Source organism: Dama dama, chromosome 23 (assembly GCF_033118175.1).
Source record: "Dama dama isolate Ldn47 chromosome 23, ASM3311817v1, whole genome shotgun sequence".
NCBI classification, from domain to species: domain Eukaryota; kingdom Metazoa; phylum Chordata; class Mammalia; order Artiodactyla; family Cervidae; genus Dama; species Dama dama.
The window spans coordinates 23,323,220-23,341,395 of record NC_083703.1 but is presented as its reverse complement, the minus strand read 5'-3'; the positions used below and the strand labels follow the sequence as shown (position 1 = coordinate 23,341,395).

The 18,176-nt window shown below is 36.4% G+C and overlaps 1 protein-coding gene and 1 non-coding gene across 3 annotated transcripts in view; both read left to right on the top strand.

Moving 5' to 3' along the window:
• Positions 1-18,176, top strand: part of NEBL (nebulette) — a 365,265-nt gene that overhangs the window by 255,129 nt on the left and 91,960 nt on the right. Inside the window, exons 3-5 of one of the 2 annotated variants that reach the window (XM_061126176.1) lie at positions 2,517-2,621; positions 4,803-4,913; positions 10,399-10,509. The exons of the other annotated variant lie outside the window; for it this stretch is intronic. Coding sequence (XP_060982159.1) covers positions 2,517-2,621; positions 4,803-4,913; positions 10,399-10,509 — 327 coding nt within the window. The remainder of the gene's footprint in view (positions 1-2,516; positions 2,622-4,802; positions 4,914-10,398; positions 10,510-18,176) is intronic. 2 annotated transcript variants of the gene reach the window in all.
• On the top strand, positions 13,821-13,923 carry LOC133045294 (U6 spliceosomal RNA). The gene has a single exon (XR_009690174.1). It is a non-coding gene; the product is annotated as a U6 spliceosomal RNA (small nuclear RNA).

Sequence of the window (18,176 nt, the reverse complement as noted above, 5' to 3'; positions counted from 1 at the left end):
AATACAATATGAGTGACAATAAGCATATAGTAGGTGTTTGTGTGTGTGTATCTTTTAAATAAAGACCAAAGAAAGGAATGGAGAGCACACTTAAGACTCAACTATTTGCCTGCATAGCAGAGGAAGTAAATACTTCACCTTTATCCCTAGCTCCTGTCCTGAACATTCTGCTCAAGTCAGAGCTTATCAGAGGCTGTAGCCACAGCACATACCACTGCTGTGAAGAATGTGAATGGGAGAGGGAAGAGATGGTGGCGAAAGATAAAAATAATGAGCCAAACTTAAACCTAATGATAGCTTATTTTCTCTCATGCTTAATTATATAACAGAGATACTTTTTTTTCTCCTTATGATCAAAATAGCCTACTATTTATCATAGTGCCATTAACGGTTTAATTACTAGTGACTGAGGACGGTGATTTGCAGAGACCTAAAATTATGGCTAATCTCTGAGAAGAAAAAAAAAAGCAATTTAGTGCTCAGATAAGATAAATATGTTCTAATGTTGATTTCATGAATAAAGCAAATGTTTTAGTGTGGTCAGCATCTAATATCTGAGTCATCACCATGAAATATGGCATTTAAAATAGCATTACTCAGTATGTTTGTGGCTGGTTATACCTCAGGTCAAATAATGCCCCTTAGGTCTGTTCAAATATGGTGAAATCTCTATGTCATGTTAAAGTGTAACATCAACATTAGTCATGTTCTTTAAGAACCAGATAGTGTATACTATTAAACTTCACTTTTAGGCTGTAATTAGGGAGGCCATGTAATTTATCATCTGAACTATGACATTTTTTTCAGTCTAAGTATTTACAGTCTTGGGTAGATAAGCATGACTTTATTACAGGGTGATACAACTTTCAGCAAATTACCTTCATCCTCTCAAACAGTCATCAGTTTTGCCTGCCCAGTTATCAGGGTGGATGGCAATTAGTGTGACAGTGGGATTACATTTCAGGTCCCTCTCTATAGTTCCTGACTTCTTTTTGACTTATCTGCCCATGTGGGATCTTCTCGCAGAGTAATCCTGGCCTCTCCTGAGGGGAGAAAGAGTGACTCCTCTCACTAGTGAATTGGAAAGAAGAAATGAGGATTGCTCAGCTAAGCCTTTCTGGACTTTGTCCTATTTGTCTGCCTGCCACCACAAGGGGGCATTCTGCAGTGATCGCCACAGGTGACAGGCTTTCTGGGTGGGTTCTATGCTTGGCGGAGGGGAGGAGGTTGGGGAGGCCTATGGGTTCTCCTAAATTGGATATTCAACCTTTGATTTGAGCATAATTAATTAATAACCAGAATCCCACTGTGGCCACAATTTTTGCCCCCTCCTCTAATCCAGCATGTCTAGGTAATGATGCTAACAGTAATCTCCATTTGTTTAATTTCGTCATCTTCTTAATTGGTCACATCTGTCCTGATGACTCCTAACTTTAAACCCAGAGGTAGTCAACTGTGTTTCTGTTTGACCATAGGCTTACCTGTTAGGGTCTGTGGCTTAAAGTAACAATAAATTAGGACAATTGTATGAGTGAAATGGAGAATTTTTTTTTTTTAAAGATGTGAGTTAAAGTTTGTGTGTGTGATATGCCATAGCTACACAAAAAATGTGTAAATTGGATATACCTATTTTATGTACATCTGCTATACTTATTCCCTCGAAATTGTGTTAGTTCTCAGTATTCAAGTTATCTTGAGAAAAGCCATGCTTAGCACAGAACTAGATTTATTTACTGAGAAATTTTAGCATGGTTTGAAGAAATCAAGTGATAAAAGAGTCTTCTGAGTATGCAATACTTTGTTGTTGTTTAGTTGCTAAGTTGTGTCCAACTCTTTACAACTCCATGGACTGTAGCCCGCCAGGCTCCTCTGTCTATGGCATTTCCCATGGATTGGGAAAATCTGGAGAAAGCAAGTGTCTACCCATTCCAATATTCTTACCTTACCACTGAGCCACCTGGGAAGCCTATGCAATGCTTCTTTTTAAAATAAAGAAAAAATTTATTTTTTAATTAATTTTTTTTGATGTATAGTTGCTTTACAATGTTGTGTTAGTCCCTACTGTAGAGCAAAATGAAGCAGCTGTATGTATACCCATATCCCCTCTTTTTTGGATTTCCCTCCCATTTAAGTCACCACAGAGCGCTGAGCAGAGTTCCCTGTGTTATACGGTAGAGTCTCATGAGTTAGCTATTTTATACGTCGTACCAATGTTTCTTAATTATGCTGAAGAAGCTGGACAAATGGGACCCACAGTCAGTGTGGGTCCAACACACATGATCCTTGATGGTAACTGTACCCTTGCTTATCTAAAGAGCAGCCTTTTTCTTACCCTGCCTCATCACCTTTGTCATCCTGGGCTGGATATCAGTTTATTTGATTTGGCTTGTTTTGAGCGTCATTCCACATTGGAGTATTTATTTCAGAAAATAGACTTGTGCAGGTTAATTCTTCTGTTCAAAAAGGGAGCATTACAGTTGTTTTTTTTCTCTTATGTAAAATGTTCTCTCTTTTAGATCCATTATAAAGAAGAGTATAAAAAGTCTAAAGACAAGTGTACGTTTGTGACTGACACGCCTATGCTAAACCATGTAAAACACATTGGTGCTTTTATTTCTGAGGTAAGGTATCAAAACTATTTAAATGGCTTGGATTATTTTCTATTTACGTAGATAAAAATTTGTGTATTAAAATTAGAGAATAATGTTTCTGATAATACCACTGAATGTTGATATTAATAATAAATGTATAATTATGTAATTCTATGCATTATGTCACTTAACTCATGTGAACTGGTAGCTTATTATCTATTGTTGATATGTTTCATCATATCTATATTGACTAACCTTTTTCATTTACATCAAATTAAAAAGAGATATTTTTATTCAATAGAAAGTACTGACAAAATAGTTTCAGAAGTTCCATTATTTTATTTCTTAACAGACTTATTAGATATAAATGATCCAATCTCATTTTGAAAATAAGTCAAACTTATCAGCAGATTCCATAAAATGTGGTATCTTTGGTAAGTAACTTCAGATCAGTTTGAACTATTTTTGGTTAGGATCAGTTCAACAGAGATACTGCTATGAAACCAGAGAGTAAGAAATGCGCTGCGTTCGTTTCCCAGCTGAGAAATCGTATCATCTTTTTCTGAGCGCACGTGGAACCGCAGCTTATATCGTCTTATAAAGCAGAATGTTAACAGTGATGTCTGTGATGAGGCAGCGCCAGTGTCTGTGAACAGATCGTTTTGAAGAGATAAACGTGAAAAGAAGATGATTAGATAGTGTTGTAGATGACTGACCTCTAGTGTTTCTTAAGTTGATGGAAAAAGATCAACACGATATTCTTGCGATTATTTCTGCCAACGTGAAAGCATTTTGAAGAAAACTGGTAAATTTTAAGTATGAAAATCTGAAGAGTCATGGGACTACAAGGCTTACACAAGTTATATGCACAGTGAATCAACGCTCAAATCTGGCTCCAAGTAAGAGTAACGTCAGGGACTTGTGGATAGAGTGGGGTAAGCCACAGTTTTGTTTACTCGTGTAAGCTATTAAATATTATTTCTCCTTCACAGAGAAATACTTGGTGTTCTTAATTATTAATTGAGTCTTTTTCCTGAAGGAGTTAACTACAGAGAAAAAAAAAAAAAAAAAGGACCAGGGCAATCTGTTACATTCCTTTGAACCTAATCTTCCCAAGAGGAAATAGTGAATGAGTGTCTCTCTTTATGAGTAATGACTGAGATCATTTAGAGGCAGTGCAGATTGTATGTGGGAAAGTGCAAAAACAGCAAAAAAGCTCTCCCACCTCAGCACCCCGCCATTGTGGTGGAAGAAGTTAAGAAGACTTGAATAAAGGAAGGCTGTCCTTTGTGTTCAGGTTCTAGACAAATTCTAATGACTTGTGTTTTCTGGAACAGCTCATATGTCTCATTCTCATATATTTTTTGATGATCAAATATATGAAATTGTTGATACACAAACAGAATTACTTTTAGAAATGTGCATGGGGTTAAGTAGAAAAATAACCATTATTTAACTAAAATTTTCATTTGAGGTATAATTGACGTGGAATATTATATTAGTTTCAGGACTCCATATTTGTATGCACTGTGAAAGGACCACCACAATAAGTCTGTCATCATACGGAGTGACACATCTAATTTCTTTTTTTTCCCTTATGATGATTATTTTTTAAGATTTACTCTCTTGGTGACTTTCAAATATGTGATACAGTTTTATTAACTGTGGCCACCATGCTAGATTTTATGTCCCCATGTATTGATTTTATGACTGGAAGTTTGTACCTTTTGACCGCTTTGCACCCATTTCTCCCATCCCTCAACCCCCCTCTTCCAGTTGTTATTTTCTTGCATGTTTGATTTAAAGGTTTTACCATGATAAATTGGATTTATTTCTTCAAATATGACCATTAGGTTTGGTATCTGAGATTAAAGTTGACTTTATATATTTAAAAATATTTTATTGGAGGATAGTTGCTTTACAGTGTTGTGTTATTTTCTGCCATGCAACAAAATGAATCAGCTATTCGTGTACATATCTCCCCTCGTTTGTGGATTTCCTTCCCATTTAGGTCACCACAGAGCCTGGAGTAGAGTTCCTGAGCTATACAGTAGGTCCTCATTAGTTACCTAGTTTATACATAGCAGTGTATATATGTCAATCCCAACTAATTTGTTTCCTAAGAAAGTACTTTTCTTTATTCTCTTTCAATATTCACAGTAAAAGAAAAACTAAGACATATTTATTTTTCTTTTCCTTCTTCCCCCCCAGGCAAAATACAAAGGCACCATTAAGGCGGACCTTTCCAATTCTCTTTATAAGCAGATGCCAGCCACAATTGACAGTGTCTTTGCCAGAGAAGTTACACAGCTACAGAGTGAGGTATGGTTCTCCTAAATTATTATATAATTATGTCAATCAAATATATACCTAATACACATTGTTTAGCATTTTATAAAGAGTTGTTTATCTTAGATAATAAATATGGAGTGAAACATTGGAAGCAACTGATTCATGTTCTGTCAGCAGTCATGGATAGTGATGGTCACTGATAGTCACAGATAGTGACAAGGACCTCCCAGTGTGTTAGTTACATGATACAGTCTTTCCTAGTCCCCATTCACCACTGCTAACAGACCAAATATGAATCTTATTTAGATAATTTACTTAGATTACAATCTTATAGCAAATATTAAACTAGTCTTTGATTTAACTTGTAAGAGAACATACCCATAGCTTATTAAAAGTCACATAAAGAATTAATGGTGAAAGTCAGGATCCACAGATCTGTGCTCCCTCAATTAAACAAGTGATTCCTGAATTTTTTTTTTTTTTCCTCGTGGATGGATGGTGTTTTCACTTACACTATCTCAGGCTCCCATAAAAGCCTCCACCAGGTGGAAATGGCTATTTTAATGATTGCAAGTTGAAGACAGACTTAAGAACTATATCATGTAAGCTAATTTTGAATCCATGAGAGTTAGGAGTAATTATCCTTTTAGAATACATTAACACAGAAGGAATCCTTAATGCACTTAATCTATTGTGTTCCTTAAAACAGAATTTCAAAATAGAATATTTCACCTCTTTCTCACTCATATTATTGCTATGTTTTCTTCATAGTACACTCTGATTTTTTTTTTTTTTTTGGTTACTTTATTCATCCATAAGAGCAGGAACCTCATCTGTCTTGTTCTCTGCTCCATCTCTGTGCTTAGGAGTCTAGGGACTCCTAGAACACAAGGGGTCTTCAATAAATACTTGTAAAATGGATTTTTGTTCAGTTGATTGATTTTTTTAAAAGAAATGTTTCCTTTTACATAGTTTATATTTTTCATGCTACATTTTTGGTTAATAATAATAAATACATAAAAATGCTCACAATGTGTCAGGTACTGTTCTATTCATTTCAGATATATTTATATCATTTAATGCTCACAGCTCCATGAGAGAGTCTCATTTTGGAGGTGTGGAAACTGAAGCACAGAGAGGCTAGGTGACTTGCCCAAGGTCACACAGCTGACAAATAGTAGAGCCAGCGTATGAACATGGGTGAATTTGCTCTAGAGTCTGGGTTCTAAGCTATATCCATTACCACCTCTTTCTTACTATTTCTACCCCTCTTTTTAAATTTTTTATTAAACAAGTTCACTTCTTTCTCCAGAATCCTTTTATTTTTAAGTAGAGGATACATAGATAATTTTAAAATAGTCTGAAAATAGATTACTCTTGAACAACACCGAGTATAGTTATTCTTTGCAGAATATCTTTAAGTACTTCATTATCACAGACTTAGATGTCCACTGTGTACCCAGCTTGGCAGTAAGCTAATCTCAGCTGTGCAACATGAGGCTAAAAATATATGTCAGGACTCTGCATGGCTGACCATGACTAATATGCCCGCCCTTTTTTTCCCACCCAACACCTGGTAACCCAGCCACTTGCTAATCATACAGAGTACTTTTTAAAGCAAATAATTATAACATTTGATATTTGACAGGATTTTTGTGACAATAATAAGCAACAGTTATACAATAAAGAAAAGAAAAATCTTTTCTTAGTTTTATACTTACTGGGGAAGGTAACATTTTCAGATATTTACATTCTTAATTGCTTTGCAAGTGCACAACTTTTCTCAAATTTTTATGGCATAAGCATGTCTATAGTACACAACTATGTGTACATAGAACTTAACATAAAAAGTAATCCATATTGGACATTTTGGAATCTGTTCCTTTTTTTTTCCAGAATAGATTGTCACTTAATTGGTAACAGGTATTATTCCAGAGGAGAATATGCACCCTAAGAAAGTAATATATGTGCTCTCAAGAAGCATCGCTGCCCAGGGTCATAATTAGCCTTTGAACTTGTTAGAAAGGAAATACCTGGATTCTGAAGAAGGTGTCTATTTCAAAGATTTATGTAATTATAATAACATTTCTTTAGATACACATAAATCTATTTTATTATTGTTAAAATTGGAATTCTCAGAGCTTACCTGATAATGACAGGCAAGAAAGTAGAACAATTTAATAGTATTTGTGATGATTAAAGAACTAACCTTTTACTGTGTCCAAATAGTATCAGATTTGTGGCAACCTGAATTAGAATATGAGGCAAATTCTAAAATGTGAGCATGTTCCAGTTTCTAGTGAAAAGTATCCTAAACTTTTGATATTGGGACAAATTATTATCTTCAAATCAATTTGCAAATGTTCTCAAATGCTTCTATTCAGATTGAAGTGACAAGGCTAATGCTCCTTATAGAAAATGACTGATACATAGAAATCCCTTTAAAAAAAGAGAGACAGATGTGGAGATTTTAGGAGGACATATTGTTAGGTAACTCTCACTAAAAATTTTACAAAGATCACAAAGAAAGGTTCTGGAAATGGATGGACTGTGCCATGAAGTGGTGAGACCCTTCTCACAGGGGCTGTCTCACACTGAGGCTAAATAATCCCTTATCATAGAAGTGATACAGGCTGCTCAAGCATCTGAACAGCGAAGATTTATGAGAGCTTATGTTTGTATCTACAGTGGCCACAAGGTCCTGTTTCCATAGCTTCAGGGTTGCCTGTGTTATGGGATTGGCTTCCCTGATAGCTCAGTTGGTAAAGAATCTGCCTGCAGTGCAGGAGACCCCAGTTAGATTTCTGGGTCAGGAAGATCCGCTGGAGGAGGGATAGACTACCCACTCCAGTGTTCTTGGGTTTCCCTTGTGGCTCAGCTGGTAAGAATCTGCCTGCAATGGGGGAGACCTGGGTTTGATCCCTGGGTTGGGAGGATCCCCTGGAGAAGGGAAAGACCACTCCAGTGGTCTGGAAAATTCCATGGACTATATAGTCCACGGGGTTGCAAAGAACTGGACACGACTGAGCCACTTTCACTTCAGTACCTGTATAGTAGTTATGAAATATACTGCAAATCAGAAATATAATACATCTTTTATATGTAGAGATGAGATATAAACATATATGATGAAATATATAAGTTTATATATTCCTTGTGTAAACATATTTACATATAGTTTATATAAGACTACTGCAAATATCTTCCCCTAGTTAGGTGTCCAGTGCCATAGCAGCCTTAACTCACAAGCTATGAAGAACACAGTGTTAACCTAGGGAAATGCTACACAATAATGATACATCCTAAGAAATCAAATTTATTAGAAAATTTATTAGCTCAACGTACGTTTCCATTAGCTATTTTAAGGATGAAAATTAATATGATAAATTAAAGTTCAGCTGCCTCCAATTTGATGTAATCTTAATTCTAAAGTGGTGCTTAGTAGCAGCTATAAATGAAATGACTATTTTAATGCAGCAAGTAGAAAATTACATAGCCTTTTTAAGAAAGAGTGCTCTTTAAAATTGTGCCTGATGACTCACTACTTCTATGATAACCCACAAAACGATCAGCTGCATTGGTTATGTTTATAATGTCACAAGTGCCACAGTCAAAAACACAGAATCAACCTGGCATCCAGCAGAAAGGAGACAGGCATATGCTAGTTCTTTTTACTTAGAGCAGATCTCAAAAGTTGTTCCTTGGCTTAAGAGACTTGGCCACCCATTAAACTCCTCCCCCCACCAAGTTATAGAATGTAATGGAACTGGGGTGATGGGCTTTCTCAGCCTGAATGGAGGTTCTTAATGGGTTTCTGTTTAACATAATTAATTGGTGAACATTTTAAAGATATGTTCATCAAAATTAGATTTCCTGATGGATTAAATCAGGGAACAGATTCTAGCATGATGAATTATCCCTGGAGTAACATGAGGTGCTATATGGGAAGCTTAATAATCAGATGTAGGAACAGAGCTAAGCAGGAGTGAGCAAGACTTAGGGGCATTTGTTGACAGAAATCTCAACATAGTAATCGAAAGGAAATTGGCATGATCTATGGATGTACTAACAGCATTTAGCACATTAGAGATGATAACCTAGATTAAATTGAAGAATTCTAATTAGGACCAGTCAGGCCATATCTGGTATATTGTGGACACCTTAGCAAAGAGGTGGGACAGTTGGAATTTGTACTTTTGAGAGTGTGTAGACTATACAGGGGTTTAGTGCCTTAATCTGCACAGATATTCTGGGAGTGGAAATCACTGAGAGCTGGATTCCCACATTTAGAGTTCTGTCCTGTTAACTAGAATCCTCCTGTATGGCCAAATGGTTGCATTGCTGGGGAGATAGATTTGAGTTTCATTAAAGGAGGAACTTTGTGTCAGAACCTTCAAAATTTAGAAACTGTGATGCCCAGGTTGAGTTCTCTTTCACTGGAAGTTTAAAAAAAAAAAAACAAACTTGGGTGAGGAAGTCAGAAAAGAGTTTTGAACTTGAATAGTTGTACTAAGCACACACATTTTGCACCAAGTAATTCCAATTCCATTTAGCATCTTATCATTAAACTTTTAACATATATTTTCATTTAAAAGTAATTAATTAATTTATTCTTGTTTTATTCTCGTTAATTTATTCACTTATTTATTAATTTATTCACTCACTGAGCAAATGTTTATTGCAGTTTATGTCAAGCACTATTCTGGGTGATAAGGATTTAGTGAATTAGACAGTTGCATTCTAGTAAGAGAAGACAGAAATTTACAAAGATGAAAGCTTGTAATTTAAACTTACAAAGGAAATAAACAGGATAATATAGGAATAGACTACCTGGAAGGGGATAATTTTGTCTTAGGGATCTCCTTTAATTTTTAACTCTGTTTTTGAGTTTGGTTATTTCTACCTCTGAAGTACTTCTGATTATTCTCACACCTTCTCTCCAACCACGTGTGGGGCAGATTTAACGTGGTACTGATGGGTGTCATTGTGAAGGTGCTTATTTGTCTAACAGAGAACAAGGCTTGACATATGTGAGACTTCCATTATATTTTCTCCCAAAGGTTAGGGCTTTTAATAAGATTTATTTAATATTATAGTTGTGCCTCCATAAAATTATAAGTCAATTAAAAAATGAACAGTTCACTTTTAAATATCCAATTGTTTCCCCAGTTTTGTCACTTACTTTTCCAAGATTTAAACCTTGAACATATATTACCCTAAAACCTCTTGGTTGTGGAAAGATTTCCCAAAACTGTAGATGAGATTTAAGCTAGAGGAATACAAGTGGGGATTTTAGCACGTGGACAAAAACTTCTGAAATAAATGACATGAGTTGGAATTAGGAGTCTAAACAGAAGCACAAAGATTAAAGTATTGTATTTATTATTGCGTTATAAAGGCTTAGGCAAATTTGACCAAATACTATGTAAAATCCTAGCAAAACACTGAAATTTAATGGGTAAGAAATTTCATACACCTCCAAATGAAACTAACAGTTATTTGTTTTTTTCTTCAGATTGCCTACAGGCAGAAGCATGATGCTGCCAAAGGAGTCTCAGATTATGCTCACATGAAGGAGCCGCCTGAGATCAAACATGCCATGGAGGTCAATAAGCACCAGAGTAACGTAAGCAAGCTATTCCTCATGATTTTCTAGAAAATTGTAGTTAACTCGCGTCAGGGCTAGTGGATCAGTTGTTGAAGTTTAAATGTTAAATTATTCTCTCAACGGTTATTAGAACCTTGTAGAATGCCTTTAAAATGTCATGTACTTCTTGCAGACCTGGAAATCGGGTTTCCAACAGCCTTTCCTATAGCTTCCTTGTCATGATGGTGATGCTCCCCTGGTTTCTAGTCTAGAATTGCAGAAGAACTGGAATGCTAGGGAGACTAAACCTCACTACGATTTCTTTTGGAATGAGTGTGGGGGCAGATGATCACAAGACCCAAGAGGAGCAGGAAGACAATAGATGCCTGATGGCCAGCTTAGAAGCAGAAGGCCAGAGAGAGGAAACAAGCTTGTAGCAAACACATTTCTTCTTTGGCTATAAGGTAGCTAGTACATCAACGCTTTCATGTGTTTACTCAGCTATCACTACTGTTTTGGGGGCCTAGAAGAATATTTTTTCCTGAAATTGCAGTGGAAGCTTATTTGTCTCCATATCATGAATTCTTTGCTTTCTAGAAGGAACGTAGGAACTGTTTGTCAGGTTCTTTATGGATTAGAATCAGTTAAGATAAAGTGTTTGCCTTTGTTGGGTCAAGAAGCTCCCTTTTCTTTGCAAAGTACCTGAAGCATCTTTGTCATCTCACACAGGCTCTGCCCCATCACTTAGTTCTTTTACTGAATTGTGCCTCCAGAGCCCCAGCTGTGCCGCATCTCTTTGTAGGATGGCAACAGTCATCTGATATTAAATTGCAATAGGTCAATGCTTAAGTAAGAACTGAGTGAGGTTTTACATTTTAATTCAAATGTATAAACATATGCCAATACCAAAAGTGCTTTTCTAAGATGGTTTAAGATTGATAAGAGATGAAGAAGCTACATGTCTGTAATTACCAGCAAGGCCATTTTATCGGGAGGCTTTATAAGAACTTCTGCTTACACAACGACTATCACAGCCATAATAACAACCACTTAGTGAGCACTGCCGTGCACGAGGAACTGTGCCAAGGCTTTGATCATTTCCAGTTCTCACAGAATCCATGTACTGATTCCCATTTTGTAGATGAAGAAAATGAGACTGAAGAATCAAACTCCCCAGTCCACTCTTTCTGTTACAATCTGCTGCCTCCCTCTTAAAGGTCACTCTCTGGTTATTGTGTCAAGATTTTAAATGGAATTTTTAAAATATAGGTCAAAATAGATTATCATTAGATTTCAGATCAAAGGATCCTGTGCTCTCGTGGGAGAGAAAAACTGAGACCCTGAGCCTCCACTGTTTTGACCTGAAGAAACTTTGAATGTTTGTAAATGGTGTGGGTTAGAGGGTGGTCGTGGTGGTCTGGGGAGGTGGCTGCCATTTTACAGACCCCCAGGAGACACTATCTAACTCTATAATTCAATGAAATTCAAATACAGAAGTTCCTTATCATGGAGCTGAGGTTATTATTTTAACTCTGCCTTTTCTTTTAAAAGGTCTTTGATTGAGGGATTGAGGGAATAGAGTAGAAAGCCCCTTTCTCCTCCATTCAATACTGTGTACTTATGGGAGAAGGATGTGTTTACTTACACTCCTCTGCCTGCTCGGTTCAACCTTTACATGCAAAGTTTGTACGTATAATAGGATTTAGAAAGTCTTTAAGACTGTTTACTCAGATTTAAAGTGAGAATGATATTTGTATTCTACCTGTGAAGTAGTTGATATTCCCCTAGAGTCAAGTCACTTAGAATAATACATTTGTTGTCCCTACGATATGAAATTTAATTGTGGGTCTTGGAAAACACAGGAAACCAAGAACGTCTCTTGGTTCAGTAGGTGAGGCCACAGCATCTCCGTGAAATACAAAACTGTGTCTCCCATAAGACTTCAGTAAAATGAAATTCATTTGTAGAGAGTTTAGCAGAATTACCTTTTCATAATGTGAAATGTCTCTTTGCACTATATTAATGACTTACTAATTTAAAACAAAATGTGTTGTCACATGTGTATCTGATTTTCCTAGAAACAATACATGTCAGCATCTTGGCTTTTCTTTTTATGTTTTCACCAAAATCAAGTCAACTTTCTGATATCTGTTAGAGAACCAAGAAACTGGGACAGTTACAGTTCAAAGCTTTTAATTTCTACCTCCTTTCTGGTCAGACTTTTTATTAGAACACTGATCAATGGGCCAGATGGAATCATTTTTCTTTTAGAAGCTGACTGTCCTTTATACCTTTGGAGATGTGAATAAGCAAGCTGAGAAGAGATTCCTTGTGACTAGCTGACTAAATTTCCACCTCAGAATAACTGAGAGTTCCAAGGGGAAGAGTATTCTGGGGGCAGTGGTCTTTTCTTTCACCCCCAAGTTCAATGATCATGAAACAGGAAAAAATAACTTCTCATAATATCCTCCACTGTCACACAGGTCAGAAAAGGAGTTGGGAGTTGGGCCAGGGATAAAAGGCTTCTTTTGCCACATGTTGCCTGGATAACCTTGGACAAGTTACACATATCTCCAAATCTGGTTTGTTTTTTTTTTTCATATGTAAAATCGGGGTAATGAAATCTACCTCAGAGAGCTCTTGCAAGTGATAAATTAGATATGATATGTAAAGGGCTCTGTTGAAGAGCCAGTTCAGAAAATACTAGTTCTCTTTGGTCCTCCTTCAGTTTTAAAGAGTGATTTAAGAATTTAGGGTGATGTCATTGTTAATTCAAAACAATGAAACGAGGTTAGATTTCTAAGAAGGCCAAATCAATATGAAATTTATGTTAAGAAGCATTTAGGTCAGAAGGGCATATTCACAAGGTTCCTGAACCCATTTAACCACCTATCTTGTTGATACTGTTATCAAAAAATGATTAAAAACAGCTCATCTGACTTTTATTTATTTATTTATTTTTTGAATCTCCAGGGATGTACCCCTGCCAAATTTTTCTAATGTAATTAAAGAAACTGGAGATATTCTATCCTGTTACTTTCGACAAAAGATGGGTTTGAAATGAAAACCTCAGTAACATTATTAGTTTTCATCAATCTTATCAGAGGCATGAAGAGCAGTACTTCTAAAGTTAAGTTAAACAAATTTTAGCTGCCATTTTAAGTTTTATAAATAATGTGATCTGTGTAGATTTTGATGAAATTAGAGTGGTAAGCTTTCCCAAAATACCATCTTGGTAATCAATTCAAAGTATATTAGAAAGGTATTCATCAGGGGAAACCAAAGACATAATGCTCTTTTCAAGAATGATATATGTACTTTCTTAACATTAATAAAAACTTATCAGTAGTGCTCGCTTTGGCAGCATATACTAAAATTGTAATGATACAGAGAAGATTAGCATGGCCCCTGTGCAAGGATGACACGCAAATTCATGAAGCATTCCATATTTTTTGCCACAAAAAAAGAAAACTATAGGCCAATATCACTGATGAACATAGATGCAAAAATCCTTAACAAAATTCTAGCAAACAGAATCCAACAACATATTAAAAAAATCATACATCATGACCAAGTGGGCTTTATCCCAGGAATGCAAGGATTCTTTAATATCCGCAAATCAATCAATGTAATACACCACATTAACAAGTTGAAAGATAAAAGCCATATGATTATCTCAATAGATGCAGAAAAAGCCTTTGACAAAATTCAACATCCATTTATGATAAAAACTCTCCAAAAAGCAGGAATAGAAGGAACATACCTCAACATAACAGAAGCTATGTATGACAAACCCACAGCAAACATTATCCTCAATAGTGAAAAATTGAAAGCATTTTCCATAAAATCAGGAACAAGACAAGGGTGCCCACCCTCATCACTACTATGCAACATAGTTTTGAAAGTTTTTGGCCACAGCAATCAGAGCAGAAAAAGAAATCCAGATAGGAAAAGAAGAAGTGAAACTCACTGTTTGCAGATGACATGATCCTCTACATAGAAAACCCTAAAGACTCTACCAGAAAATTACTAGAGCTAATCAATGAATATAGTAAAGTTGCAGGATATAAAATTAACACACAGAAATCCCTTGTGTTCCTATACACTAACAATGAGAAAACAGAAAGAGAAATTATACCATTCACAATTGCAACAAAAAGAATAAAATACTTAGAAGTATATCTACCTAAAGAAACAAAAGACCTATACATAGAAAACTGTAAAACACTGATGAAAGAAATCAGAGGACACAAACGGATGGGGAAATATACCATGTTCATGAATTGGAAGAATCAATACTGTGAAAATGAGTATATTACCCAAAGCAATCTATAGATTCAATGCACTCCCTATCAAGCTACCAACGGTATTCTTCACAGAACTAGAACAAATAATTTCACAATTTGTATGGAAATACAAAAAACTTCGGATAGCCAAAGCAATCTTGAGAAAGAAGAATGGAACTGGAGGAATCAACCTGCCTGACTTCAGGCTCTACTGCAAAGCCACAGTCATCAAGACAGTATGGTACTGGCACAAAGACAGAAATATAGATCAATGGAACAAAATAGAAAGCCCAGAGATAAATCCACCTACCTATGGACACCTTATCTTCAACAAAGGAGGCAAGAATATACAATGGAAAAAAGACAACCTTTTTAACAAGTGGTGCTGGGAAAACTGGTCAACCACCTGTAAAAGAATGAAACTAGAACACTTTCTAACACCACACCAAAAATAAACTCAAAATGCATTAAAGATCTAAATGTAAGACCAGAAACTATAAAACTCCTAGAGGAGAACATAGGCAAAACACTCTCTGACATTAATCACAGCAGGATCCTCTATGACCTACCTCCCAGAATACTGGAAATAAAAGCAAAAATAAACAAATGGGACCTAATGAAACTTAAAAGCTTTTGCACAATGAAGGATACTATAAGCAAGGTGAAAAGACAGCCTTCAGAATGGGAGAAAATAATAGCAAATGAAGAAACAGACAAAGGATTAATCTCAAAAATACACAAGCAACTCCTGCAGCTCAATTCCAGAAAAATAAATGACCCAATCAAAAAATGGGCCAAAGATCTAGACAGACATTTCTCCAAAGAAGACATACAGATGGCTAACAAACACATGAAAAGATGCTCAACATCACTCATTATCAGAGAAACGCAAATCAAAACGTCAATGAGGTACCATTACACGCCAGTCAGAATGGCTGCTATCCAAAAGTCACAAACAATAAATGCTGGAGAGGGTGTGGAGAAAAGGGAACCCTGTTACACTGTTGGTGGGAATGCAAACTAGTACAGCCACTATGGAGAACAGTGTGGAGATTCCTTAAAAAACTGGAAACAGAACTGCCATATGACCCAGCAATCCCACTTCTGGGCATACACACCGAGGAAACCAGATCTGAAAGAGACACTTGCACCCCAATGTTCATCGCAGCACTGTTTATAATAGCCAGGACATGGAAGCAACCTAGATGTCCATCAGCAGATGAATGGATAAGAAAGCTGTGGTACGTATACACAATGGAATATTACTCAGCCATTAAAAAGAATTCATTTGAACCAGTTCTAATGAGGTGGATGAAACTGGAGCCCATTATACAGAGTGAAGTAAGCCAGAAAGAAAAACACCAATACAGTATACTAACGCATATATATGGAATTTAGAAAGATGGTAATGATAATTCTATATGCAAGACAGACAAAGAGACACAAATGTATAGAACAGACTTTTGGACTCTATGGGAGAAGGCGAGGATGGAATGATCTGAAAGAACAGCATCGAAACATGTATATTATCGAGTGTGAAACAGATCACCAGTCCAGGTTGGATGCATGAGACAAGTGCTCGGGGCTGGTACAATGGGATGACCCAGAGAGATGGGATGGGGAGGGAGGTGGGAGCAGGGTTCAGGATGGGGAACACATGTAAATCCATGGCTGATTCATGTCAATGTATGGCAAAAACCACTACATATTGTAAAGTAATTAGCCTCCAACTAATAAAAATAATTGGGAAAAAAAACCCGAAACTTATCAGTAGACAAAATTTCTATTCCATCAGAAAGAGAAAAATCTTAAGGATAAGTAAATCACTAAAAAGATATTGGAAAAACATTTATTATCCTGTAATTCCCTGATGTAACTTACAGAAATAGTGCTTTTAGAATTTAGTATTAAAATAGGTATATTAGGTTTTGTTCATCTCTAAGGCAGAATAGTTAATAATATCTATTCTGCTTTCTTCATAAGATTGTGGTGGTGATAAAATTAATCATAAATATGGAAACTTTTATCAACTCTAAAATGCTTTTATCAACAATGATAATACTGCTAATAATGATAAAGCTCCATCATTTAGAAAATTGAAAAAAATATGTTTTCTGATGACTATCAGATCCTCCGTTTACTTATATTTCAGAGATTTATATTTTCTTTTAAAAATAATGTTTACAACTTAATTATTTAATAGTTTTTTTACATGCAACATACCTAAACAAAAATAAGCCTTATTAAGATGGAATTTCCAGTCCATGTGCCTACTTAATGACACTTGGAGAGCTTTCCTAATGTGAGAGTTTATGACAAAAGAATTTCTTGAGGATGACTAAACTGGTGTTTTGAGATTATGACTAAATACAGATTGTACTATTCACTTCTGTCCTACAAACCTATCCTATCCAGCAGTTTCTTCTCACCAAGAATTGTTTTAACTTTCACCGGAGTAGTGAAGGGAAGAGTAAGTTGGGGCCAGTTGGATTTGACTTCTCTTACTCTATCTGCTCACTTTGCCCTTGGCTACACAGGTGTCTGTGGTTTCCATGCTGCCTGCCATCCCTCAGTTCTCAATCTTCACATCTCCAAATAATTGCCTTTCACTAAGGACTGTCATGGTGGAGGTCTGGCTTTTTTCTAGTTTATTAATTCACCTATTGAAGAATCTCAGATCACTGTTGTCAAAACATGAAAGCTTGCTGCAGAGTCACTGGTGCTCAGTGCTCAGTCTGGCTGTACATGGATAATAAAGGCATCCATTTTACTTCATTTTCAATATCTAATTGAAAGTTTCTCTTATTGGCCAAGTCCAATCAAGAATGATAGAAGAAAAAAGATTCTTCTGGATAACTAGTTCCAGCCTTGAGAGGGAGTGTTGATGGAGCTGAGATGAGTACAGGCTGGCACAACAATGGTGGGGTGAAGATTTACTAAATTCATGTGTTTAAAGTGTGTATAACTACAGTACCTGGCACATGGGATACCCTGTGTGAATGTAGTTCAGTTCAGTCACTCAGTCGTGTCCAACTCTTTGTGACCCCATGAATCGCAGCATGCTAGGCCTCCCTGTCCATCACCAACTGCTGGAGTTTACTGAAACTCATGTCCATCGAGTTAGTGATGCCATCCAGCCATCTCATCCTCTGTCGTCCCCTTCTCTTCCTGCCCCAAAACCCTTCCAGCATCAGGGTCTTTTCCAATGAGTCAAATCTTCGCTTGAGGTGGCCAGAGTACTGGAGTTTCAGCTTCAGCATCAGTCAGTCCTTCAATGAACACCCAGGACTGATCTCCTTTAGAATGGACTGGTTGCATTTCCTTGCAGTCCAAGGGACTCTCAAGAATCTTCTCCAACACCACAGTTCAGAAGCATCAATTTTTTGGCACTCAGCTTTCTTCACAGTCCAACTCTCACAT